The 26,743-nt window shown below is 37.8% G+C and overlaps 1 protein-coding gene across 3 annotated transcripts in view; it reads left to right on the plus strand.

Annotated features, from left to right (window-relative positions):
* Positions 1-26,237, plus strand: part of LOC107190397 (acetylcholine receptor subunit alpha-like) — a 30,278-nt gene extending 4,041 nt beyond the window's left edge. The window contains exons 2-13 of one of the 3 annotated variants that reach the window (XM_015579192.1): positions 7,612-7,751; positions 8,453-8,497; positions 11,781-11,890; positions 12,660-12,840; positions 15,193-15,308; positions 16,266-16,434; positions 20,232-20,368; positions 21,733-21,861; positions 23,986-23,988; positions 24,186-24,368; positions 24,993-25,206; positions 26,006-26,237. In XM_015579192.1, the coding sequence (XP_015434678.1) occupies positions 7,612-7,751; positions 8,453-8,497; positions 11,781-11,890; positions 12,660-12,840; positions 15,193-15,308; positions 16,266-16,434; positions 20,232-20,368; positions 21,733-21,861; positions 23,986-23,988; positions 24,186-24,368; positions 24,993-25,206; positions 26,006-26,203 (1,625 nt within the window). In that variant the 3' untranslated portion in view covers positions 26,204-26,237. Of the gene's footprint in view, positions 1-7,611; positions 7,752-8,452; positions 8,498-11,780; positions 11,891-12,659; positions 12,841-15,192; positions 15,309-16,265; positions 16,435-20,231; positions 20,369-21,732; positions 21,892-23,985; positions 23,989-24,185; positions 24,369-24,992; positions 25,207-26,005 lie in introns of all 3 variants that reach the window. The other 2 variants (XM_015579189.1, XM_015579190.1) reach the window with 2 other exon arrangements.
* Positions 26,238-26,743: the final 506 nt, after the last annotated feature.

Consider the following 26,743-nt stretch of genomic DNA (forward strand, 5'->3'; position numbering starts at 1 on the left):
ATTTTATGATGGTTTTATAGTTATGCCACGCAGTTTATTATGATTCCTTTAAATTTTTATTAATTTTTCCTGATGTACTACTTTGATTGATCGAATTATCAGAACTGTCTGCATACATTGCGCGATTGTACAATTTGAACTGTATTTTTCATAAGTATACTTGACATAAACATCGAAAGGGTTAATATTTAATTAATAAAAACAAGTTCCGCCTCGTTAATATTTAATCAACGTTGAAACATATTCAATAAAACATGAGTGTTCCCATTGAAAAAATCGAATGATTAACTAATTTACGCCTATTCCACCGCCATCTATCACGATTCGATAAAAACGTTTCAGATAATAGTTACGTACTTTTTTCCGTAGAATCTGAGTTTGCAGTAAGAAATGTGGGTTTGCATTTAAGATTCCAAAGGGGTAATTTTAGCACAGGTGAATAGCCCCTTTGAAAATATCGAGGGTTTATTTGAAACATTTTTTCGTACGATGCGTATTTCTCGAGATATTTCGATTTGTCAAGTTAAATGAAACACCCTGCATAAAAAAAATAAACAATGTACTTTCCAAGTGAAATACTGGAATAGCGCGAGAATACCAAACGTCTTTTTCCGCGTGATAAACACAGGATAAGGGGATACTGGAGCCGAGAATAAAGTGTCTTTTAAACGTGTGCCACGCGCCGGCCGGAACTCAATATTTCTCGATATGTCCGGCTCATCGAACAATCCCGTCCCGCCCGAGAAATGCAATATCGTCTCGGTTACAACGGTGCTCCAGTTCTTATTGGCGGGGCCGCCAGTGCGCGTCGAAGCAACAATTTCACGGACGTCGATTCGCCGACTAATTGGCCCTGATGGTATTTCTTCTTGATTCTGTGGCCATTTCCCACCCAGTGACGATTCAAACCAGCGGGACGGGCTGCTCGAACCCCTTCGAAAGAAGTTCGATCAAACGGGCCAGGGGGATCGATTTCGGTGGTTATCGACACACTAGTCGTCGATATGAAAGCCGGTTCAGGTGAGCGCCCGAAGGTGTACACAGAACGGTGTAGCGAATTGGAATAACTGCAATCAGTCGTGGTCGAATTGTAAATAACCGTGAAACGAGAAATCGAAAATGAAAAATGTTATTGTACGAAAAATTGAATGAAATTTATACTACTTAACCCTTTCGATGTTTAGGTCGAGTATACTCGTTATAAAAAGAAGGCAAAAACTTGCAATTGCTATTTAAAGTAAAATTTAGGTAAAACGAAAACCATAATCATAATTAAAATCACTTGAGAAAGAAAGAAATATGCAAGGTATATGTACGAGGGCTGTTTGATAAGACAGAGATTTGTTTTTTTTTCTAATAGATTCTGCTGAAGTCGCAAGTGTAATTTTGTCTTTTTTGTAGAATTCATTTCAATTTTACAGCAAATGCATTTACTCCGCTTTTGTCGAGCATACTCGTCATAGTTGAAAACAATTAAGTACAAAAGTGTACGTTTTCAAAATGAAATAAAACACTCAAAGGTTTCAAACTTTATTGGACTCTCATCTGACACAGGGTGTTCGACACTACTTATGGTATCTATTCAAGTATAGTATTGGCTCATACATTTAGGGTAATGTTACTTATTTCCATCATTTTCGATTACTAATCGTGGTTGACAATATAGTAGTCAGAGTAATACTTACGTTTTAATTGTATATATGCTACTTATTCAGCCTAATATACGGAGCGTCTTGCAACTGGTCATATAATCGCGTAGAGGATGATTCTACATAAAAAAATAAGTTGAATTCACGAATGAAAATATTTTATATAACAATCACAAATTACCTTCGACCGATTTTCATCACAAAAGTCCTGTTTACATTACGTACTTCATGAAAAGTCCTCCAAATGTTCCCATCGTATACCAAATAAGGGAAATGTCTGAAACGTAGTTCACGACCGAGACGCGACTCGGTTAACAGGTTAAGAGGTTGTTTGGAAAGACGATCGGCTTCAAAGGTCGTTAGATTGTAACCGCGGCGCTTCGCGACCCAAATGTTTTTCTATTCCACAGAAGCTACTCACCCGTATTCAAGCCCCAACTGGCTAAAACTGTTGTCCCCCGGGTAAATCGGATAACCGAACATCGGTGTTTGCACGCTGTCTCGAATTTCCATAATGTCGCGATTTCGATTCGTTGTTCCGGGTGGGATGTAATGCCCGACGTAAAAATGCAAATACAGAGAGTATTATATCCCGATGGCCCGACCCACAGGAGATGTAAACACTTATAAGTTGAGAATGTTCGGCCCTCACGACCAAGAAATGCCGTGAATCTGTACAGGGTGATTCAGAATGTTCGTTTAGGAATTGAGGGCCTGAGTAGAAAAGGAACACATGCCATAATACCGTAAATTTACACAACTACTTGTTAGGGAAACTTATTTTACTCGGGAAATTCGGTATCGCCTCGCAGTTATTTTATTTGGTAATTAAAGTAGGTGGTAAATTGCAATTGCTGTCAAATTTTGAATTTAAAATTTTTTGTATTGTTTCAGTGCACTGAATCTCTAAATTTGACAAATTGTTTTTGTTAAGTAATTGGCTGTTAGAGTATAAAAGTTTTATTTTCGGGCAATATTTTTAAATCACCCCGTGCATCGTAAAGTACCCTTATCTACGGCGTATTAAATCTCCAATCGGTTGGTTACCAAAGAAGGAAAATTTGTGTCGATATTAGAATATAAATCACGACGGTTCTACTTCCGGTCAATATTTATGAATCACCCTGTACATCGTAAAGTACCGTTATCTGCAGCGTATAAAATCCCCAATCGCTGGGTTACCAAAGAAGAATAATTTATGTCCATTTTAGATTATAAATCACGACGCGTTTACTTTCGATCAACATTTATGAATCACCCAGTACATTGTAAAGTATCCGTTTCCAACACCGTACTAAATCCCCAAACGCTCAGTTACTGGCAACAAAAAAAGGGGGTTACAAGAGGAACGAAAGTTTTCCAGTGTTACAGTCGGTAACACTCGACGGTGTGTTAATACTTGGGAAAATACAATTCCGCTAAGAAGAGTTGACAAAAAAAGGAAGAAGAATATATCTTCGCGGAAGAGCATGAATTTTCAGATACAGAGAGATGTAATCGGTTTCCACGAACCCCCAAACCCTCTTTTCCAGTCAACCAATCCCAGCCGCTCGGGCACTACCGCTGGACTGTTCGTACGGTTTTTCCTTTCTCCTCTCTTCCTACCACGGTAATCGCTCGGGAGAAAAAGTTGTGCTCGTCTGATTCCATTAACGCCCCCTCCCCCATCTCTGCGACCGTCAAAATCCACTTGGTCTCGAAATGAATTTTTATTCGCCGTTGTCCCGTTGTCGATAACAAATGCACCTTTGTTCCAGCCTTTCCCTTCTTTGTCCCGATATACCCCGGGTAGGGGGGGGGGCGTATCGAATCGATAGCCGGAGAAAAAGAGGAAAAAAAAAGGTAGTCGCGCTCGTTCCTTTTCTCGTTGCGATCGCCTGTGAAAAGGGAGGGAAAATCGCCTGGCGACGTTGGTGTAGCATTATCAATTCGGAATCTTACGTGAAAGTTCTGTATTGACTGTTACGTTATTCTTAGGGAATACACTCAGTTGTTGTGTTTTATTATGATACTATTGCACTATGCAACAAATTATAACTTTTTCTCTACCTCGTAACTGTTAATATACGTCTCTGATAGAATTTTATGAACTATGTATGAATATGTAAAACACAATTTTCCTAGCACGTCCAGCTTTTGAGAAAATAAATTTTTAAAATATTGCGAATTTTCAACGTTGGAGGTGTGTGGTGCTTTTACAGTAATAGTTATTCGGTTGCTTTCTACACGAAATAATGTTTTGTATATACAATGTTTATAAATATTATTGATTAATTTACTATTTTAGTGTAGGCCTTTACGTATGTTTTCAATTTGTTTCCTTCGTTATCTGACCATACACGGCTTTCGCCGACTTAATCTACTTATGCTGGTTGCAATGTTATAAGGTTATACTACTTGCCTGATGTATCCGAGTCTCCTCCACTTGGCTGGCCCATGGGATCAAGTGCTACGCGTCTGACATATTACAGTCCACTCTCCTTACTTTTCATTTATGACACGATACAAACTGTCTGATATATTTAGGTTTCTACCAGTAGACTGACTCTTATAAAAAAATACTGCGTACTAAATAACCATGGATTTACTTAAACCTCGGCACATATTGTCGTCTTAAGTTATTTGTCAAACAACAAAAACCTAGGGCCATTCTAATCATATTGTTCTGTTTCCATATGAACTATCAACATTGTCGAGATTAATTCAAATATTCTAACAGTGCAATTTTCCAAGATCTCCCGTCGCTTTTTTTTTTTACTCGATATAATTAATCTTTTAGATTTTACCCTATTTAAAGATATTGTTAAACTCTATTAAGCTTATTTTATGCTATCAAGATTTGAAACTGTTAAATTTTTTCTTAATAACTTGTTCCTGAAGAGGTTAAGAAACATACTTCATTGTCGGTAGTTCTAGTGTTAATAACCTCCAAGTGAATTCAATGTGAGTGATTTCTTTGAATGAAACATACCGTGTTCTGGTGTTCAGGAACGATTGAAACGTCGCGTGGCATCCTGATCGGTCTTGAAGATTCGATGGTGAAGGGGGGAGGGCCCTCGCGATTCGTTGTATCCGCTTCCTCGAAAACCGAGCTGGCACGGCTTCGGGGGCGCACGTAATTTCCGGCCAGTTAACCGATTACTCACGTAAGATTGCGATCGAATCGATGGCCTTCCGCTCGTCTACCCAGTTATCGTTACGTCTCTGATCCACCGTGTCACGTGACTGTACCTGTCTGGCCATGCGATTTCATTCCAGGCATAGCATCATCTCTTGATACGTAATGTGTACTGTCCAACCATTTTGTAATCGATCATTTCGTCTTTTTCTTTCATTCTTGAATTCTTTCATTCTTTCATTCTTGAATGCTTTCATTCTTGAATTCTTTCGACCGATTCGATTGAACGTCGAGTGTGCTAGTCATAAAAAAATGTGCATTTGCTATTTAAAGTAAACTTTAAGTAAAACAAAAAACATATTCGTAATTTTAACACATTTTAGAACAGTTTGGAGCAAAAAAAAAAGAGAACATACAAACAAGAAAAAATCACATAAAAAAAGGAATATGCAGCAGTGTATGTATTAAGACTGTTTGATAAGGCAGTGACTTTGTTTTTTGGTGAAATGCATTTACTCTGTTTTTGTCGAGTATACTCGTCATAGCTTAAAAATACTTAAGCATGCAAATGTACGTTTTCAAAATGAAATAAACCACTTAGAGGGTTAAGGGTTTAATTACTCAAGAACCTGATAATTTCCGGGCAATCCAATAAACTTCTGGATCGAATGTATATATCGTAACCGCAAAGTACAATGCAAGATTTTGCAGAGTGTCCAAAATCGAATGCCCCAGTCACCGTTTTTGTTTACCCGAACATACGAAAATATTCTGGCGGCGACATCGGCGAAAAAATTCTCTGTCCGCGAGGAGTGCTTCTGAACCACCGATAAATAGTTCGTGTCGCGACCGTGATCGATGCCTCCCACCGTTCCTCGTAACACGGACGAGACGAAGAAACATTGTTCGCAGAAAAACTGTCGGTGTACGTCGTGTACACGGGGTCGGGAGTGGTAAGGTGTGTCGTAAAGATCCGGCTGGCACCGCTTCAAAATTGAAATCGTCGCCAGCGTTGTTCCCCATGTCCCCCCCTTTCTTCTTCGTATACGTTGAACCGTATTATGAACCATCCTGGTACCGCTCCAGGAAGCTCGTAAAACACCGATAATATAATGTTCGGAAACGATAAATAATAACCCGCCTCGGGTGCCGTGCCAGCGATATCTATTACGAAATTAATGGAAACGTTGAGGAGAGCCTCCCCCCTCCTCGATCTCCTCTCCCCATTCCTATACCCTTTTGATCCGTCTCTATAATTTAATCGACAATAATTGTTCTTCTGGTGCTCGATTAACGCGTGAAATAAATCTCGTCGATAAAATATACACCTACCCCCACTTCCGTTCTAACAGGGCAGTCGAGAACTGTTTTACTGCGAGCGGCGGTGCACCGTGTATGTATATTTATTGTGCATCGAATGTTCAGTGGACGAATTTATGATTGTTTTTTTTTTAATATTGAAATATTCTGAGAAGATACCGAATTTGAATGTAAGACAGAAATTTTTTGTGTGATGTTCAAGGGTTTTAAACGGCAGTTGTAAGTAGTTTCCTTCTCAAGTGATGTTTTGAGACAAAAATTTTGTGAAGCCAAAACTTTCGACTGTCGTCCTTTCCACCGTCTTCGAGAAAAATTATTGTTGTCATTTCCAGGCTGTCTATAATTGTTGTGAAACTTATATCTCTTTTAAAGAACTATTTATAATATTTGATGATAAAGAGCCTCATCATTTTACAGGAAACTGCTCATTTAATTTCCGTTTGGAAACTTTTGGGACAGACTGTGTATTGAAACTTCGTGTTAAATTGTTCCATAACATTAGTACTAATTTAAAGAAAGTTATTAGATCTCATCGCAGTTGATACCTCTGCAGACAGATAGAATAGATCGCTAATGAATCGGAAGTTAGGAAAAGTACATATTGTACGTGGTCAAACAAGTAGAATAAGGCCGTCGTGGTCAGACAAGTGTATAACGCGGTAGTGGCCAGGAGAGTGGAACCAGACGATCGCAGTCAGACAAGTGGTCTAATTGTAAGGCAATTCTAGAGATATAAGCAGAACAAGATATCTGTGGTTAGACTAGTGAAATAAAGCAGTTCAGGTTAGACGAGTAGAACAAGCGATCTTGACCAGAACCGCGTGATTAAGTTGGTTTATGGTCAGAAAAGTGGAATAAGGCAATCATAGCCAGACAATGCGTAGACGTGATTGCCAAACGACTAGAAGAAATTGTTCCTGGTCAGTTAATCACAATATTTAAATTACGATCAGGTAAAAAGTTCGTATTAATAATGACCAAAAACAGGCTAGGGAATATCTATCACAATAGTGAAATATTGCACTTGATCGTCATATTATGTATGTAACATTATTTTCGGGCTGCGAATTTTTTTCATTTATAGCCTACCTAATTGTCTGATATTCAGTGTACTAAGAAATTCAGTAAATTTCAGTTCGGTATTCATTTTGTATGGGGCTAACCCTACATAAAGTGTAAACACAACATGTAAATATAAGTATAAAAATTTCTTTACATAGACACTTCGACGCGATAAAAAAATGTTTGTTTATTTCTAGTTTCTGTGAAGAAATTTTTAAAGATTCTGTGCAGTCTAGTTACGATTCTGTGTGATCTGTATAGACAAATCAAAATGCTGTTTACTATATTATGATTCTATGATATCTGAATCCATGATGAATATCGTGTAATAGTAATAAAGACGGCATATGTTTTTCCATTTTCTCGGTAACGAATATTAAATTTTGGTAGAAAATGAATGGATCGATCGCCGTTACGGGCACTCTTTCTAATCTGTTTTCGTGTATTCTTCCCCTGTTGCAGGATGCTCAGGAAATCCAGACGCGAAGCGACTGTACGACGACCTCCTGTCGAATTACAACAAGCTGGTTCGTCCAGTGGTCAACGTCACAGACGCCCTCACCGTTAAAATCAAGCTCAAACTCTCCCAGTTGATCGATGTAGTGAGTATCGAAACATAGCCACGATTAACACGTTGAATGGCACGGTTGTTTTTTAACAGTATCGTGATAAAATACGTTTTTCTAGGTATTTGTTCTTAACAATACAAATACTTAAGCATTGACTTCAATACTCGTCACTTTCGTTATTACTCTGATAGTATAATTTCTACTTATAAAATATTTAATGTTCCTGTTTAGAGATTCAATGTTTCTTCGTGTAATTTAACACGTTAATTGTTTTATTTGATTCTGAAAATATGCATTTGTGCGCTTAATTATTTTTAAGCTATGACAAGTATACTCGACGAAAGCAGAGTGAATGCATTTGCTGTAAAATTGAAATAAATTCTAATAAAATGTTAAAATTACTCTTGCGACTTGAGCGGTAAATATTATCAAAAAATAGTCACTGGCTTATCAAATAGTCCTCGTGCATATGCTGCTGCATATTTCTTTCTTTCAAGTGATTTTATTTTCGTCAGGTGTTTTCTTTTTTGTTGGTTCCTAAAATATTCTAAAATGTGTTGAAATTACGAATATGGTTTTTGTTCTCTTTAAATTTTATTTTAAATAGCAAATGCAAATTTTGTCGAAAGAGTTAATGGCGTCAGTCATCGTCATTACCATGCCAATCAACGAGTTAACGAATCAGGTAAAACTAGGGGTACGACCGTAAATTGTTGTTTTCCTCTCTTTTACAGAACCTGAAGAATCAAATCATGACGACGAACCTGTGGGTCGAACAGGTGAGAGCCTACGTAACTTTATTCTACTATTTCTCTTCTCGTATAAACGTTTCAAACTAATTATTAAATTTCTTTAATTCCTTCGTGTATAAAATAGTATTTGGCCGTAGAAATCGGAAAACATACATTAAACTTTACGGGAACATCGTACATTAATATGATATAGTTAATCCACAAATTATTACTGTTATTGCGTTCAGTGATATTAAACGCGTTAATATGTAAATTCGTTGCTGGTTAATACAGCTGAAACGTATAATTTAAATTCGGTATATCCCATGGATCTTTTCTCACAATTTTGCTCCAGGCATACACTCCGTGATATAACTATAAAACCATTCTAAAATTTTCACTTCTTATATATCCTGGTTAAAATAAAAACGAATCACTTTTTTTCTAGGGAATATAATGTATCCGTTTCTGGAGAAACATTAGTTCTCAACAGAATTTCAGACATGGCATACTTGGTTCATTTTTATTTTAACCACAATACGTAAGAATTGAAAATTTTACGATGGTTTTATGGTTATATCACGCAGTGTAGTTTGAACTGTAATATAATTGTTTTGGTGCAAAAGCATGGGTCCAAAGCGACAAGGTTTAAAGTCAAGGGTTAAAGTCTCTTCTTTTGTCCGAGAAAACGAAGTATCGGAGAACGATGCACTCGCTGCGAGCTTTTTCTATCGTAATCGTTCCGGTCGCTAGATCGACCATTGTTTCACACAAATATATAAATTTATATACATAATATCGACCTTGAAGTTTCGAAAAAATATGACCTTTAGAAAACTTGTTTGTTTTTTACAGCATTTTCCTCTTCCAAACAAATAATATTTTTCTCCCACATTTTTTTTCCTACCATCAAAAACAAGAAAGGTATTTAAGGTGATCATGTTAGATAGGACACCCTGTATATGTATGTATGTATGTACGTACGTATATGACATACATATAAACACTCGGAGGGAGCGTATTCGGTAAAACGAAAATCGGCCAGAACCATCCACTCGAGAGTCGCAAAATAAGTCCGGTGAACCGTGCAACCCACTTTCGAGTGCTGGATTACGTAAGACAGATTCGCGACCATCTCTCCGCATCCCACCCCCTCCCCCTCACATTCTTTTTTCTATTGATATTTCACCGGGAACCGTGGAAATCCTCGCGTCCAAATTAAATCACCGACAGCCAAGCTTCTGGGTTTGTTTGGCTGCGACGAAAACATGCTCCACCTTTTTCGCTACGATAATTACGGAACACCCGGTACATTCGTCACAGAGGATTTTGTGGATCCAAGTCACTATTGCAAACTTTCAGAAAAGAAACGAAACCAAGTGTTCGACAAGGTCAGAAATAAACTAAATCTTTATTTGATTTCCAAGTTGATGAATCTGTTAACCTGTTAACTGTTTTGTGACGAATATATTCGTCAGGAAGAAATGGCAATTTTTTGTCTTTTGTATGACGAGTATACTCGTCGGAAACACAAAATTTCCATTTTTTCATGACGACTATGCACTGTTTTTCCTGCTAACCACAGATACGTAACATACGAACGAATAAATTTATTTTCTTTTCTCGTCTAACCTTCTTTTATAGAATCAATCGGTTTGTAGGAGAAATCCTCGTGTAAAATCGATGGATCAGCGGTTGCTCGTGTAAATAGAAATTGTAGAGTCTGTAATTCACCGGTGTCGCCGAAGAAATCCCTTATCCCCATCACCCACCCTTCATTTCGACCCGAGTAACACGGGTTTCTTTAATATATGCGGGTGCTCTTTCTCTCCGTTGCAGGCGGCATTTCGACGAACCACGAACGTTTGACACCGAGTCCCCGTCGTTATGTACTTATGGTCGTTACCCCGTGACGCCGCTTGATAGATTAATGGTCGGCAAATACTGCCACGAATCCCTTCGATTCGGATCGGGACGGGTGGGCTTTATCGGGGCCAGAAATAGAATCAATTAAAGGAAATTGACCGGGCATGATTGCATTATACGGTGTTGATTCTGAAGTGATTTACGTTGTCGTTAGGGACGGTTTAAAGGCATCGTGCAAGAGTCGGTTTCGAGTTTGGTAGAATTTTATTCGAATCATCAAAAACTTCAGTACCTATATTTAACCCTTTAACGCTCCTTAAATCGTTATTTCATAATTATGAGACTGATATTTACGTTGCATCTTGTTATTTTAAGAGTAAAATAAAAAAGTTAGGCGGATTTATTTTTTTATTTTTCTTATATATTTTCTTTATTTTTACATTGTAACATTTAGAAATCCGAATACCATTTTTCTATGCATCCGGTGCATCCCTTAAAATGCTACATAATTCATTAAAACGTTTTCTGATACAATCAATAGGTAACGCGTTATTTTAAATAGTTCTTACTGACTCACCCTGTATACGTCCGATACATTTCCACCGGCGTTCGTCGAATTCGGTTGCATCGCGATTCGTTGTTCCTTACGGTTTAATTAATTCCTCCACGGAGGTCTGATGCAGCGGAAGAGGAAGTGGGGCAGGGGATTCCCCCGCCGACAGCCGTCAAAACTGTTCAACGCCGCGCACAAAGCAGACGTTCCCCTGCCGTTGACAGCCGCCCTCCCTGTCCAACGGAAACAATCCGTGCGCCCTCCCGGAAAATGCTGAAAGAGCGAATCGCCGCGCGATAATCGGCGCCACGCGTGGTCCACCGTTGACAGCCGGCAGAGAAGCGTGTGCAATCTTTGTTTCTCCGAGTTTCTCGTTGTTTCTCCTTTAAACGTGCTCGAGGCTCCGCTCGTCACCTGTCCACGTGGACACCGCTATACCAGATGTTCCATTCGTAATTCCGAATCCAATAGTTTTCCGTTTATTTCGGGATGGTTGAACTGTTCACACAGGCGAAAGTGACTGACTTTACTTTTTGAATTCTTTCGAATTTTAGCGCCAAAGCAATTGATCAATGCTTAACTTTTTATACTTGTATAATTTGTATTTTTATGTTTCGTTTCTTTTTGGAGTTAATCACTTTGAGAAATGAACGACTCAATAGTTTGTTTCTTTCGACGAAAATTTGTGAAATTTACCTGGAAAGGTGAGAATTTTTGTGTACGTTTTCTTTTAAATTCTTTTGTCCTGTGTGCTTCAGTGTTCCTCGTGTAATCAATTTCGTTTTTCGTTTCAACCAACAGAGATTGGTAATTTTGCAACAGGAAATTGAATATTTTTTTGTCCACTTTTTTCCAGCAACGGAGTGTTGTGAATCAAGGAGGTAATTGAAATTTTCGGTGTTTTGTTCGCAGTCGTGGTACGATTACAAGTTAAAATGGGATCCGAAAGAATATGGTGGGGTGGAGATGCTGCACGTGCCATCCGATCATATATGGAGGCCCGATATAGTTTTGTACAACAAGTAAGAAACTTTATTTTTATTCTTCATTTTACATAAAAAATTAATATTCATCATTATAAAAATCGATAAATCGCGACATTCGAATATCAGTGATTAAAATAGCTTAATCTTCTCTAACTGTTAAACAAGTGGACCTTTCGTTATACGTATTGAGAGGAAAGGGGAGATTTTTTTCTTGTAGCTTTAATTCGATTGGACTTTCATTAATAGCACAGTTTGACTTTGAACGAACACAAAAATCAAAAGCAAGAAATCATTCATTAAGCCGTTTTACAATTTCGTACATGTATACCTATCCGACAAACGAGAAACAGTAACGTACAATATATACATATACAAAAGATATAACGTACTTTCGCTCAGTATTTTGCATTTTAAAAGGTTTTTTTTCCTACAAAGTTTCGGTGATCCGCAGTGTCATCAGAAATCGTTTGGCAAACGGCCATGGATAATCCCTGAATTTTGTTGCTCTCGGTATTGGAGGGGGGGGGGGTTGGAATACGGTCATAAAGGGGCGTAATTTGCCGTGAATCCAATAAAATTTCATTGTCTGTTAACCGTACACCGCGAAAATATTAATATAATCAGATTCACGTACACTAATGAAACATTCGAACATTCAAGCTGCAAAATTCCAATTTCCGCGTTTCACGGCAGAATACAAAATTACGTGATTCGAAAGTTACGAAATAGCGTGTATACCTAGGTTGTAAATAGATCACGGATCGATTCGGGGATCCGTCGTTATCACTTTTCGAATCGTGTACAGCGCCGACGGCAATTTCGAGGTGACGCTGGCAACGAAGGCGACGCTGAATTACACAGGGAGGGTCGAGTGGAAGCCACCGGCGATATACAAGTCTTCCTGCGAGATCGACGTCGAATATTTTCCTTTCGACGAGCAGACGTGCGTCATGAAGTTCGGCTCGTGGACTTACGATGGCTTCCAGGTAATCGATTATGTTGAGCGTTACATTTATATAGAACAATTTAAACTTAAGCTCGGCCGGCAGACTCCCGCTCTGATTGGTCGGAGTTTTTCGTTAGTATCTCGCTAACAAAGCCTCGGATAACATTTTTGCTACGAAAAAAACTTGTTCCAAATCGCCTCACGAGTGACCCATTTCAGGGATCTGCAACATTTTTGTTACACCCTGTATATAGTGACTATTCACATTATTCACAGATTTCTGAAATAAGGATTACATAGATGTCGAAATATTTATACAATATCTATTTATATAATTTCCTTATCGTTACTATTATCATCTTTTCAGAAATTTTTCTTAATTCTGAAATAAACTTTGCATTTTAGTAAATAATTTTGTTAAGTAGAATCAAACATATAAATTCGGATGAAGTAACGCAACTCTGGATAAAGTGTCGCAAATTCGGATAAAGTAACTGAGTTGAGATACGAGTGACGCGAGTTTCAAATGAAACTATCCAAAGTCAGATGAAGTAACGCAACTCCAGATAAAATGACCCAAATACAGATAGAGTAACGCAAGTCCAAATAAGATAACTAACAATAAGTTAAGAGATACGACTGACGCGAGTTCTGATTCGGTAACAACACGCGTCAATTACGAAGTGACAAGTTCGGATAAATGTAACGGGTGTCGTGTTATAAGCGACGTGAGTTCAGATAAAGTGACACACGAGTTTCAGAGACAAGTAACGGGAGTTCATAAACGAGGCCGTTGGTTCGTTCCTGGCGATAAGTATCAATGGGAAATTGACACGGGACCGGTATCAATTAGTTAATCGAGGGAACGCCGGGGCATTACGGTTAGTTATCTTTGATCCACTCGCCGCTCGGGCGAACGGAATGCCCCTCGATGTTCCTGATGTTTCTGTCCCGTCCGTTTCTGCACGTTAAGTCCGGGTTAACGAGATTCCCTGGTGAACTGCGCCGGAATCCTTGATTACTTCTTCGAGACAACGTTCGGAAACGAAAGTCCCAGATACAGAGCTCAGACACACGATAAACTCGATACTCTCTCACGATTCGAACACGTAAATACAGGCGATTCCGTTTTATTGGTAAACAGGGTGTGTTACACCTAATGTGCATTTGATTTGCAGAAAATTAATTTTAATAAATACTGAAAGTGACGTTCATCAACTTTGATACATTTTTACACTAACCCCTGTGTTGTAGTTATTTGATTATTTAAATCTGCTCTGATACATTTGTGGATTTTTCGTACTCGGGGTCACATGAAGGTCACACTATTACAGGTCATTGGATTGATCATAATCTCAGCTATTAATGTATGGTCTCGTTTAAAAAAAATATTGATGACCTTGAAATTTCGAAAAATATGAACTTGAGAAAAAATTTTGCTTATCATAATATTCACTCCTTCTAACCAAATAATACTTTTCCCTCATATTTTCTTGTATCTTCTAAAATACAAATGAGATATTTAAGGTGTTCACGTTAGGTGGGATATCCTGTATACAACTACCTTCCGTAAGTGTTCGGACTCAATGCACTGTCAGAACTAGAAAATTACTAGTTTTCAGTAAATAAGACTGAAATAGTACAAGCTTCTGATTTCATCGAAAATAAGTATTGAATTTGACAATGCATATTGATACGCTTCACATATTTTATGAAAATAGTAACAAATAAGTTGCAACCATGAACTATTTCTGGATACCTTAATGAACAACCCATTGGTATTAATTCGAGCGCCATTTTACTATGCAACAATTTAATGATCGTTCGTTCATTGTCTCGTTAGACTTCTCAATCTAAAAAATAAATTGATCCCCATAGAATGTGTTTGACATAGCGACAGAAATTGACGATCCTTCGGATATCAAGTGTGACGTGTCCCGTTTGGTCGTTAAAAGCGTCTCACGTAATCATCTTTTACGGGAATGTCCATTCGTACCACGCGGAGCTGATCGATCGGTACATGCTTCTTATTGAACGAACTTGATGGATTTACCACAATGTACGATCCACGAACAACACATTAATCATTATATACCAGATGGTAAAAAACAAACGACCCAAAATTCTCCTAGTTCCTTCACGTAGAATGATCGAAAATAGGCTTATACGCTCTAAATGAATGTAAAACACTCGTCTAAATGACCGACAAATTTACTAGATTTTCATTTATTCGATTATTTTAAGAGTTACTTTACTTAATAAGTAACTTAAAAATTTTGTTTAAATAATTACCATTTTAGTAGATATCTTTCAATCGATTTATTTTTCTATCTTCATTATTCAATTAACGGATGTCCCATTAATATATATTTTCGTAAACGATCTTCCGCAGGTCGATCTTAGGCACATCGACGAGATCCGCGGCAGCAATGTCGTCGACATCGGTGTCGATTTGTCGGAGTTTTACACTTCCGTCGAGTGGGACATCCTCGAAGTCCCAGCCGTGAGGTGAGTGGCCCGAATATCATTACGCGAATCCACATTAAACCGTTATGTATAATGTAACCCTTAATTGGTGAGGTTGGAAATCTTATTACTTATTTATACAAGTGGTTGTTTCAGATTGTAGGTAATCTAAGAAAAAAGATAGAAACAAACAAGCATCCCTTTAGCCCCTAATTATCTTATTTCTCGAATAATTCAACCTAGTACAATTTTGGTGACTTTCTATCTATCGTATTCAACAAATAATATATTCATAAATATTTCGATTAGCTTCGATAACTAATTGGCATATCAGAAATTCAAATCATTTCAGAATTTTCAAAATTTTGTTGCATGGTGTTTTATTACCTACAGAAGACCGTATATACCGATATAAACCGATTTTTGAACCGAAAAATTAAATATTTAGTGTTTATAATTATTAACCTTCAAAAAATATCTACTATTTATAGACAATATATGTTGAGAGTAAAACATCGAGGGAATAGTAGAGAGAAGATTAAATAAAAATTCACAGTAATTAGAGCGACTTCTTCAAATCCCTTGCTGACGCAGCCAAGTCGCCAAAAATGACCCGCGCCACACCAGGTGAAACGCGCAAGATAGTAAAAATAAAATATTCTAAAACTATTCGTGGAGTTCCTCAGACCACACCTCACCACTTAAGGCTAAAAATCCTGAAAATAATTCGAGGGATTGTTCGAATGAAAATGGTTCGTCGTTTCAAATTCTCTTTTGTTTTCCAATCGAGTTCGAGCCACCGAGGAAAAAAATATAATCTTATCAGCGAGAAATGCCTTTTCGGAACGGGTTTACGCTTGTACAAACATCTGTGGCTCACACGACCGCGACAATCTGCGAAGTGGCGGTTAATGCACACACGTCCGAAACCCAATTCTCGAGGCAACAGCCGCGCAAGGCAGGAGAAATGCCGTGTGTTGGCCACGTTTCGTTTTTCAGAAATGAAAAATTTTACACGTGCTGCGACGAGCCTTACCTCGACATCACGTTCAACATCACCATGAGACGGAAGACTCTATTTTACACCGTCAACCTTATAATACCGTGCATGGGTATCTCGTTTCTCACTGTGTTGGTCTTCTATCTGCCAAGCGACAGTGGCGAGAAGGTGAGTTCTCCATTCAGAAAAATTACTAATCACTCGTTCTAGAATACAACTATACTCGGTGAACGTGCCAACGTTAATTTCGCTGGATACTTTTCGATGTTAGGTAAATATTTACAACGGATAGATACAGGACCCACCTCCGATTTCGATGATTTTTTAATATGTTGTCAACGTCATCGGCCTGAGTAGTATTGTCAAGGTTTTAGTTGGATGTCATCGTGTGTAAAGAAGTTATTGTTCAAAAAAATTATATTTTTCTTTGGTCCAATTTAACCCTTATAGTACCTTACAATTTTTCTGTGTACCATCTAGAAATATCTTAGAAAACATGCATTCTCGAAGATATTTATTACAATTGACACTATTTTTCTAGAAATAATGATAATTTTACACCATTTCTTGTATTTCACACTGAAGTGTATTTTGTATTACATTAAGTATCATACTTTCGTTACTTTTTGTACCAGAATTTATAATTTATATTTCGGCTTGTGGGTACTAAGAGGGTTATTTTTTTTACCGCTATGTGACATGTATACATACCGTGTTCTATGCCCTTTCTTTGGTAACCGATAAGATTCTTTGTAGCGATTATCCACTCCAGTCTCGAGATATCGGAGTAATAATAAACTCTTTAATAATTATTAATTCATTATTAATTTCTATTTAGAGGTTAAATATCGTTGGTTTCACGTTGCAGAAATTTTTCTTATAATTACGCAAACCAAAATTCAGTCTATAAGAGGGTTAAATAATCGTCTGTTGGTGGGATGGTAAGCCGGATCCACGCTGTACAGTCAAAGAGTACGAGTTATGCGGCGCGCGGGCGGTGTTGTATTCCATCGTGGATATCCAATTCGTTCGATCGGGATGGATTCCGAAGTGGAGGAGAGGGTCAAATATCAAAATCCAACGGGCGGGTATGCAAACCTCTAAATGCCGCTCGGCCTCCATTCCTCATGGACTCTTGACCTCGAGCCGATACCCACTTGACGCCGTGCGCGCCTCTATAATTCAGTCGTATTGTTCTCCGGCTGGAAAAAGCAACGGGGCAAGCCCTGGTGCGCCAGGGGCGCGACGGTGTTAGGGGATTAAAACCGGGGGGGAGAAGGTCAGATGTCAACGGTGCCATCCGCAGTCGAGTCTCACGCCCCTCGCCCCCCTCCGACACTTCGATTCGTTCTGAAATTGATACAAGGCGGGACCACGATTGCTTAAGCCTGATTCACTGATTTCCATTGAACTTCCGACTTTTAACCCTTTTGGTACCTTAGAGCCGATATACAGGACGAGTCAATAAGAAATACTATTTAAAATAACTCGTTACCTATTAATTGTATTAGAGAACGTTTTAATGAATTATGTAGCATTTTAAGAGACGCGTCGGATGGATAGACTTAGATTTTTTTTATAACTCATTTTTTTGGTCAATACATCTTTTTTTTAATACTACGTTGTTCCTAATAGAAGGACGAATTCGACGACCTATAGCATGATGGTATTAAAACAACAGATGCACTGACCTTGAAAAAAACTCGAGGTAATCTTGATATCTAACAAAAAGGATATTAGTGAAATCAAATTGTATCCATCCGATGAGTCCCTTAAAATGCTATATACTTCATTAAAACGGTTTTTGGTACAATTAATAGATAATGATGTATTTAGGTGCTAGTGCTTATTGACTCTCCCTGTATATCGGCTTTGTGGGTTTTCCGAAAAATACCTTGAACCGATGAATCGGCTTTCTATTTTTAATACAATTTAAACACATATAATGACACTTTATTTTTATAAAATACGTTTATTATACTAGAGCATACATTTAGTGAATAGGAATAATCAAATATTTAAAAAACATGAAAACGTCCTCATTTTTAAAAGAAATATGTTGATTTTCATACATACCTAAAAAATCACATGAAACTTCATTTTCAATTTATTTTTTCACATAGAATCACCCCCTTCCCCGGTTGTACCAGCAGTTACACGACACCATGTATACTGTACGTATCCATATATTATACAATTTACATTAGTATACATTGGAACACTGGTAGTTCTAGTGTTAAGTGACCACAATTCGTCGACGATGCAACGGCCACGAAAGGTCGGTGGTATCCGTATCGATATGAACACACAGACACGATACACTCGCAAAGATAGACGTAACACGAGATGAAAGTCGAGGTGCATTGGAGGACAGGTGGGCTGAAAGGGGGTTGTGGGTTTCAAATCGGTAAGCAAGCGAGGGAAACCGAGGACAAAGACCGATTCGAGAGGGCATTGTTTCTCCCGCCCCCGCGTTGATCTAGAGTCTAGCTGCCGGATTTCGATTTAAAGCTTGATTCATACCGCCCGTCGCTTGGCTCGATTTTTCTGGCCTTGTCGCCGCGCCGCGGGGGCTTGTTTTGCGGCCTGACGGTCGTGTTACTTAACGATATCGCCATTGGGGAATTTCGAGGCTTTTGAAACATTCTGCCTGAATAACTCGGTTATCTACTTTTCGTTTTTGGTAACTGAGAAAAATGTTCGGATAAAGAGAAACAGCAACACGATTTATCTACAGGGATGAATGCAGGTATAAAGACCAAAAATACCGGGTGAATCAATACGAACTGCTATCTAAAATATCTCATTACCTATCGATTGTATCACAGAACGTTTTCATGAATTTATGTAGCATTTTAAGGGATGCATCGGATGAATACAGTTTGATTTTTTATCTTATTTTTTTTTTTATATCAAGGTGACCTTGAGTTTTTTCAATTCCAATGCATCTTTTTTTAATACCACAATGCTATAGGTTGTTTAATTCGTCCTTCAGATGCATTGACCTTCAAAAAATTCAGTCACCTTGATATCTAAAAAATATAAGATAATAATAGAAAAATCGATTTAGCAGTTGAAAAATGAATCAGATATAAGAAATCACTGTTTATGTTTTTTTGTTTAATTAAATTCTTCTAAGTTTACTCTTGTCTTATTTTATCTGACAAAAACGGTGAAAACAGGACCGAGATGAAATTACGCGATCCTTCATCCCCCTATTTAGGACTATGTGCACGAGTCATTTGGATGCCATTAGAAGGAGTAATGGCCACGACCTTAACACGTTTCGAAATGTACAATACTGTGTCATGAGGGAATGAAAGGAACGTTTTGTTCGTCGGCACTTAACCTCGAGGGCTCCTCCTTTGTCTCTTTGTGGGCGGACACGCTTTCCTCGAGAATGTGCACTTCAAATTCCGAATCGGATCAGGACATTGTATTCGATTGTTTTCCATTTACTGCTCCCTTTTCGTCCTTTCCATTTATTCTAAACAATCTCAAAAATCGCCAGGACTAACGTCGTAATTATTCGGAGCTTACGGACTATAAACGACTTTAAAAAAAAAGTTAAAAAAACCCACTTGGTCGACTAAACGGTTTGTCGAGGTTAACAAAATAAAAAGAAAAGCGTGATATTGATCTCTGTTAACGTTTTCATTTCATTGTATTTACGATTAAGGAATTAGATATTATAATTAATCATTAAATGTTATTATTAGACTACGGGTTTTATGCATTTATAGAATATCCAATTGTTTGAAATTTAGTATAATAAAAAGTTTCAGGAAATTTATTCAGATTTTCTTTTTATTTCAAACCTATTAGAACCGTTAAGAAGGTAAATAAAAATTTTTTTGCATCGAATTTCGACAAAGTAATCCATAAAAATTTATATTTGCATAAACATCCGCAGTCTAGTTATTATACACAGTATGTTGCAAAGTGTCGATTTCTCTCAATTGCAGGTCAGCCTTTCAATTTCGATTTTACTGTCGCTGACTGTGTTCTTCCTCCTGCTGGCCGAAATCATCCCGCCCACGTCGCTCGTGGTACCGCTTCTCGGTAAATTCGTCCTTTTCACCATGATCCTAGACACCTTCAGGTATTATCACCGATTTATCTATTACGAATTACAGAATGTTCGAACAATTAAACGGGGGAAGTCATCGGTGAACGTTATTAGGTACATAGTTGTTAGAATCGATCATCAAGACTTTTTAGAAGCTAATTAAAAATAATCAACAGCACTTGTTTATCTAGAAATTTGTGTGTCAAATCATATAAGTCCTGAACGTGAATATAGTAGAGTAATAACAGGATCGATACAGTGATCTAAAAGAGAGGATCATGTAAAAAAACTACATAAAAGATTGTAACGTTTATTTGTTTGTTCGACCATTCGAGTACCATAGTTGTGTCGGAGTGACCTTTTAAAGTGGAAAGAATTCATGATTGAAGAATCACTATTGATAACAGTGCGTCCGTGATGAGAAACGTCGCAGAACAATTTCTTATAGAACCATTAATTGAAAATAATGCATAACAGAATCCTAACTTTAAACTTTTGTTTAGACGAATCGTATAATGTATCGAATTTTTATTTAAATAATATCTCGTGTCTGTCCATAATCGGTACCGATGCTGTTCATTAGACATACAAATACTGCTGATATAGCACTCAAATAGTTAAACTAGAAACTTCGGTAAACCTGTATTAAAGTAATTGCTCGAGTCTTTATTTACATTATTGAATAATTTCTCTAAGTAACCTATAAATATACAACACTCGAACGATCGAAAGTATTGCAAAATACAAGAAATCCACGAAACTAATTTTTCGATGTACAGTAAATCCTCAATGAGTGTTCGAAGGTTCCTTGGCACGGCACATTAAATATTTCATAAACTAATGGCCATATGCGACTGAAACATCGGCTTCGAACACTCATTAAGGATTTACTGTACAGTTCCACTCATAAGTATTACGACACTTACCGAATATACAGTAAATGTTACAAGCTGTTACGAAATTGCTAAAAATCTAAAATAGATATTGTTTAGGAGATATTAAAGCTTGACAGGTAACGCTTATACTACCATAAAGTATTAAAAGTAGCTTAAAATATACGTTACCAAATATCATATTTTCTTTCTACAGATTGGTGTCCTAATACTTATGAGCGGCAGCGTAGTTTCGAGTAAAGGTCTACCCTCCAATTTTTCTGGAACATGGTACGATTATCTTAAATACTCCCACAATGAACATATTATAAATAACACCTTATACATACACATACATGTTCATTTGCGTGTATCTAAGACAATTTCACAAAGTTTCATCGAAATCAATAGGTATGGACCTCTTTTCTCGGAACTGCTACCACCGAATTGTTTTTCTAACCAACTCGTTTATTTTCGCTTGTTTCAGTAGGGATTAACGTAACATAATCGATCGTAACGTTTCAGTATATGCGTAACCGTGGTAGTCCTCAATGTTCACTTCCGGTCGCCACAGACGCACGTGATGGCGCCGTGGGTCCGTCGTGTTTTTATCCATGTTCTGCCGAGACTGCTGGTGATGCGCAGGTATAATACGTCTTCGAAGAGAACCGATTACGATTCCAGGCAAGATATGATTATCTACGAAGCATTTGGACGGTTCGCGACCCCGTTGGGCCTGTTGCCAACTAAGCATTAGAAACGTTCATTAGTGGCCGCCACACCTTGCACACGTGACGCCTAGCGCCGCGTCGTCCGTCTCCGCAACCATTAGCACAACTACATATACATACCACTTCTCCGCTCTCTGTCCCGCGGTACTGAACTTGAAACTGAACGAGACAACCACTTATCACGGTTCCAACGCCTCGAACGGGGGCCACGTTCGACGATCGTTAGACGATTAAACACTTGGCTTGGAATTCGAATCAGGATCGTTTAGCCCGATTTCTTCGTCCGACACGTTGACTGTCGTGGAGGCAGGATTAACCATTAAGCAAAATAAGCACGTGCTTACAAGGAAAGGACCCCAACTGTCCGACTTCGACTTTAATGGGATTTTCTAGGATGATAGTAAACTAACCAGTAAATGATTGAATTGTTTAATTTATGGACGTTTGAGATTAATACTTGAACGTAGTTATTTATAACAACAAAACACCTGTTGAACTTACAATCACATTTCTTTATCTTGAAATTTTTATCGAAACAGTTATTTATTGGTAACCTGATTTTTAAAATATTATTTATAATGTGCTAAATGTATAATAGCCCAGAAAATGACTGCTACATTTCTGAAATATTTTTACTAAGAATTGTACTACGATGTACAATATTAATGTTACATAACTTTAAGATGTATGTACTATGAATGTAAGTCAAATTTATCGGAAGTATAAGGTTGTTCGGTTGATAAATCGGAGGTCCTGGGATCGGTTTCCGTTCACCGAAATGTTTTTCTTTTACCTTGCCAATGTAACTTCGATAACTTTGACTTATATGCGTAATGCATCTCGAAGGTTCGTAACTTTAATTGTTCATATCTCTGCAATTATCGAGTATCTACACCTAATTATTTCACATAGGTACATCATTAGAAACCTGTACACTATCATCTTACAAAACTCAGTTGAAATCGAAGTTGGATTTCTCGAGTTAGAACTGAAAGGAATATTTGTTGCTATCTAGGTTGAATTTTCTTCATATTACGAAGAATTTGTATTCTCTGGATCAGCGAGGCGCATGTACATTGATTAACTAAATTTTTTTGAAAATTCGAGTTATAACAGTTAATAACTGGAGCGGCAATATTGCTTATACATATAGAGTTATGCTCGCGACCAGAAACGATCATCACTCGCTAGGTATGTTCTTCCAAGCCGAGTGTTTAATTGGCTCGGAGAAGAGCACGTCGTTAACGAGACCCGGGGTGATCATCGAAAAATTGGTAGAAAAAGAACGCAACAGTATTGACGAAAAACGATTCAAGGATCATAAAAAATTGGAAAAATTTTGTCTATTTGAAAGCTTGATCGAATATTGTCGGTTCGATCGAAATTCGATTTTTGTAAATTCATCGTTTAAACCTCCTTGCGAGGTCAGGGACTTAAATAATATTTATTATCCCACTTCCCCCCCCCCCTCTGTTAAGAATGTCTTCCCATTGCGAAACATCTTGCACAGTTCCAGCACCTACCGTCGTCGATAGCACCTTTGCTCGGAGTTTGTTGTTCACGTTTCGATTGTAAATTGTCACCGACCCGCTTGATACGATTCTCCATTGGTAATTGCGTCACCTGTACAGATGATATGCTGTTAGATAATATGTATATAGAACTGTAGTTACACGAGCTTGACAATTTGGAAAGAACAGCTTAAATAACAAGTATTGAACGATTTTATGGAACAACTTTGTCCACTATCCCGTTGACCACAGCATATATTTGTTCATGAATTCGATGTCTTTGCTTGACTCTTCCACTTCGATCGCTTATCATATCAAATTTTAATAGAATGAAAGAAACTCCAGAACATGGACACGATCTGTTTATTCATTGCAATTCGATATTAAAGCTTTCATGACAATCACTCTGTAAAGCTTAAAGATCAAGATTTTTTATAGATATACATTATTTTGACCTTTGGTGACTATAGTATCACTTTATTTATTTGTTGACATTCACTTTTTAGTGATTTCAAGTTGCGTTAATGGTTTCTTAGTAGGTTTAAGTTTAGAAATTAAGATTCTCGGATATAATATACACTTCTTGATCTTTGATAGTAATAGTACTTTTTTATTAATTTTTTTTCACAAATACATCTTGTTCAGAATAATCTGTAGAATATGTTCACGATTTCGTTGTGAGAAGTTAAGATTTTTGGCCATTAATAATATATAAATTTTGTTTGTTCTTGAACAGGCCGCAGTACCAGATAGACAAACGTAGCATGGCCGGCCATCATGGTCAACGTGTGATGGTCAGAACGTGCAACGGTCTCGAATTACGGGATCCATCTTTGTTCGTAGAGACTTCGGCGTCGGAGCTGGTTGAGTCCTCCGTTTTGTTCCCGAGTCTCGATTCGCGGGACGAATTACACCCTCGGTATTAAAGCAATAACATATCCCATAAACTCTTCAACTAAAAGACTCCCATTTTTAATAGGCAAATCCTTAGCCGGCAGTAAGCTTAGCCTAAAATTCATTCGGTGGGGTCAATTAATTATTAGGTCTACGAATATGTAATGCAATATTTAATACGGTACATTATTTTTAGTAAGGAAATTAATGATAGAGAAAATCGTAAATTTAAATCCATATCATAATTTTTAATTGCATACATTATATTAACATCTCAGGGTATAAGGAACATTTGACTTGTCTTGCAATTAATATGAAGGTACATATTTGATAGGTACTCTGGAACCAGTCGACGCTATACTAATATTCACTGTTACAATCTAAATGAAAGGTTTAGCCAAATCTAATGTGGATGCAGAAATAGACGAATTGTAACATAGACTTCCAGATAAACCTGATCTGCTAACACTGAGCTAATCGTTAATCCTTGCGTACATTCTTTGATCTACATTCTATGATCCCAACTTGTTAGTAACCTGTCTTGTAGGACTTGGTATTGTCCTTTACGTCTGTAATATTGTAGACATGGCATGCGTGTGAAATAAAGTAGGTCTTTTTAGAGGTAATATAAAAGGATTTCAATGATCAGGGAATTGGAAGCGGTGAATTTGGGAAGCGCATGCCGCATTCATGGGTCCCCAGCGGCCACGGCTGCACCACCACCGCAGCTCCCGACTGAGGAGAGCGTGGACGCTCTCTGTAACACGCTTCATCATTGGCATCACTGCCCAGAACTGTACAAGGCCATCGAAGGCATTCGTTTCATTGCCGACCATACAAAGAGAGAAGAGGACTCAACTAGAGTACGTCAAAATTCTCATGCAATACCTATCAAATTGTCTAGTATCGTTTATTGAAACCAATAGACCGTAAACTTAGCATTTAATTGAAAAAAGAGACTTAATTAGACCCAATACAGGTGAGGGTAGACGTACCTGAAACCCAACACGGATGAGGATGGACCTAACAAAGCCCAATACAGTTGAAGACAGACACAACCAAACCCAACTCAGTCAGAGACATACATAATCAAACACAATATAGTTGAAGACAGACCTAACCAGAAATAATACAAGTTGAAAGTAGGTTTTGACAGACCTTATATCGTTTGGGGATAAGTTTATCCAGTCCTAATACATTTTCAAGATGAACCTAACCACCCAGTCAGCCAAACCTGCAAAGCCAAATTTTGTCCAATGCCTGTTATAAGGTTATGGCTACAAGTTTGATGCAAGATTTGCGATAAGCAACTTGTGCGCACATTGGTAGCAACATAGGAAGCAAATTGGCAACAACATAGGCAGCAAATTGGACATAAAAAAAGACAGACCTGATACAATTTAAGGCGCTTTTCCCCTTTAGCGACCGGAAAAACTCTTAGGAATTTCTTTTAAAGAAAATATTTCTTTAAGAATGTACAATAGATAAAGGCCAGGACGTTTTTTTTTATCATATCTTCTTTGCATTTTTCAAAACAATTCCTAAAGGTCACCTTTTTCGGGCCGTTAAATGGGAAAAGGGTTTTAAAAGACAGACCTAACGTACCCGAACACATTCCACACAGTTCAGACGTCGGTTCTGAATGAACGACCTTGATTTCAGGTCAAAGAAGATTGGAAGTACGTCGCGATGGTACTCGACAGGCTATTCCTGTGGATTTTTACATTAGCCGTGGTCGTCGGTACGGCCGGTATCATTCTTCAGGCGCCGACGCTGTACGACGATCGTATCCCAATCGATGTGCGACTATCCGAGATCGCATCCACCACTGCCAAGCCACACATCGTCACGAGCCTCTGAGAGACAATTGTTAATTTTGTTCGTCACATCCACGTATGCTCACGTACACAGAAAATACATACATACACATACATATATAAATATATACACGATACATGTACGCAAAGGCGCAAGGAACAAATATAAAATGCGTTCACGTTGACCAGGGACTTTTACAAAAAGGAAATACCCAGACATACTGTCTTCGACAATTTCGGTGTCATTGTACTTGTACAGGGTGAGACCTGATTCGTGGTGTAATCGGAAAGTAATTGGTCCTCATTTGAATAGAAATTGGATTTAGTAATCTATTATATAATAATCTTGGTCAAAGATACAAGAGTTATGTACAGAACAGGTGAAAAAAGACAAACAGGTCATGGTATAGGGTACTATCCCAAAAAGATTCAACAAAGTATATTTACCGTTATTAAACCTAATGTAGACTTTAAAAAATAATTTTTTATTATTATTGTTCACGATAAACCAGTTTTAATGTACCCGAATGAAGTGGACAAAAACCTTTTTATTAACAGCCAAAACAAATACACTGTATTATAC

The sequence above is a fragment of the Dufourea novaeangliae genome, unplaced genomic scaffold, assembly GCF_001272555.1.
Source record: "Dufourea novaeangliae isolate 0120121106 unplaced genomic scaffold, ASM127255v1 scaffold177, whole genome shotgun sequence".
Lineage (NCBI taxonomy): Eukaryota > Metazoa > Arthropoda > Insecta > Hymenoptera > Halictidae > Dufourea > Dufourea novaeangliae.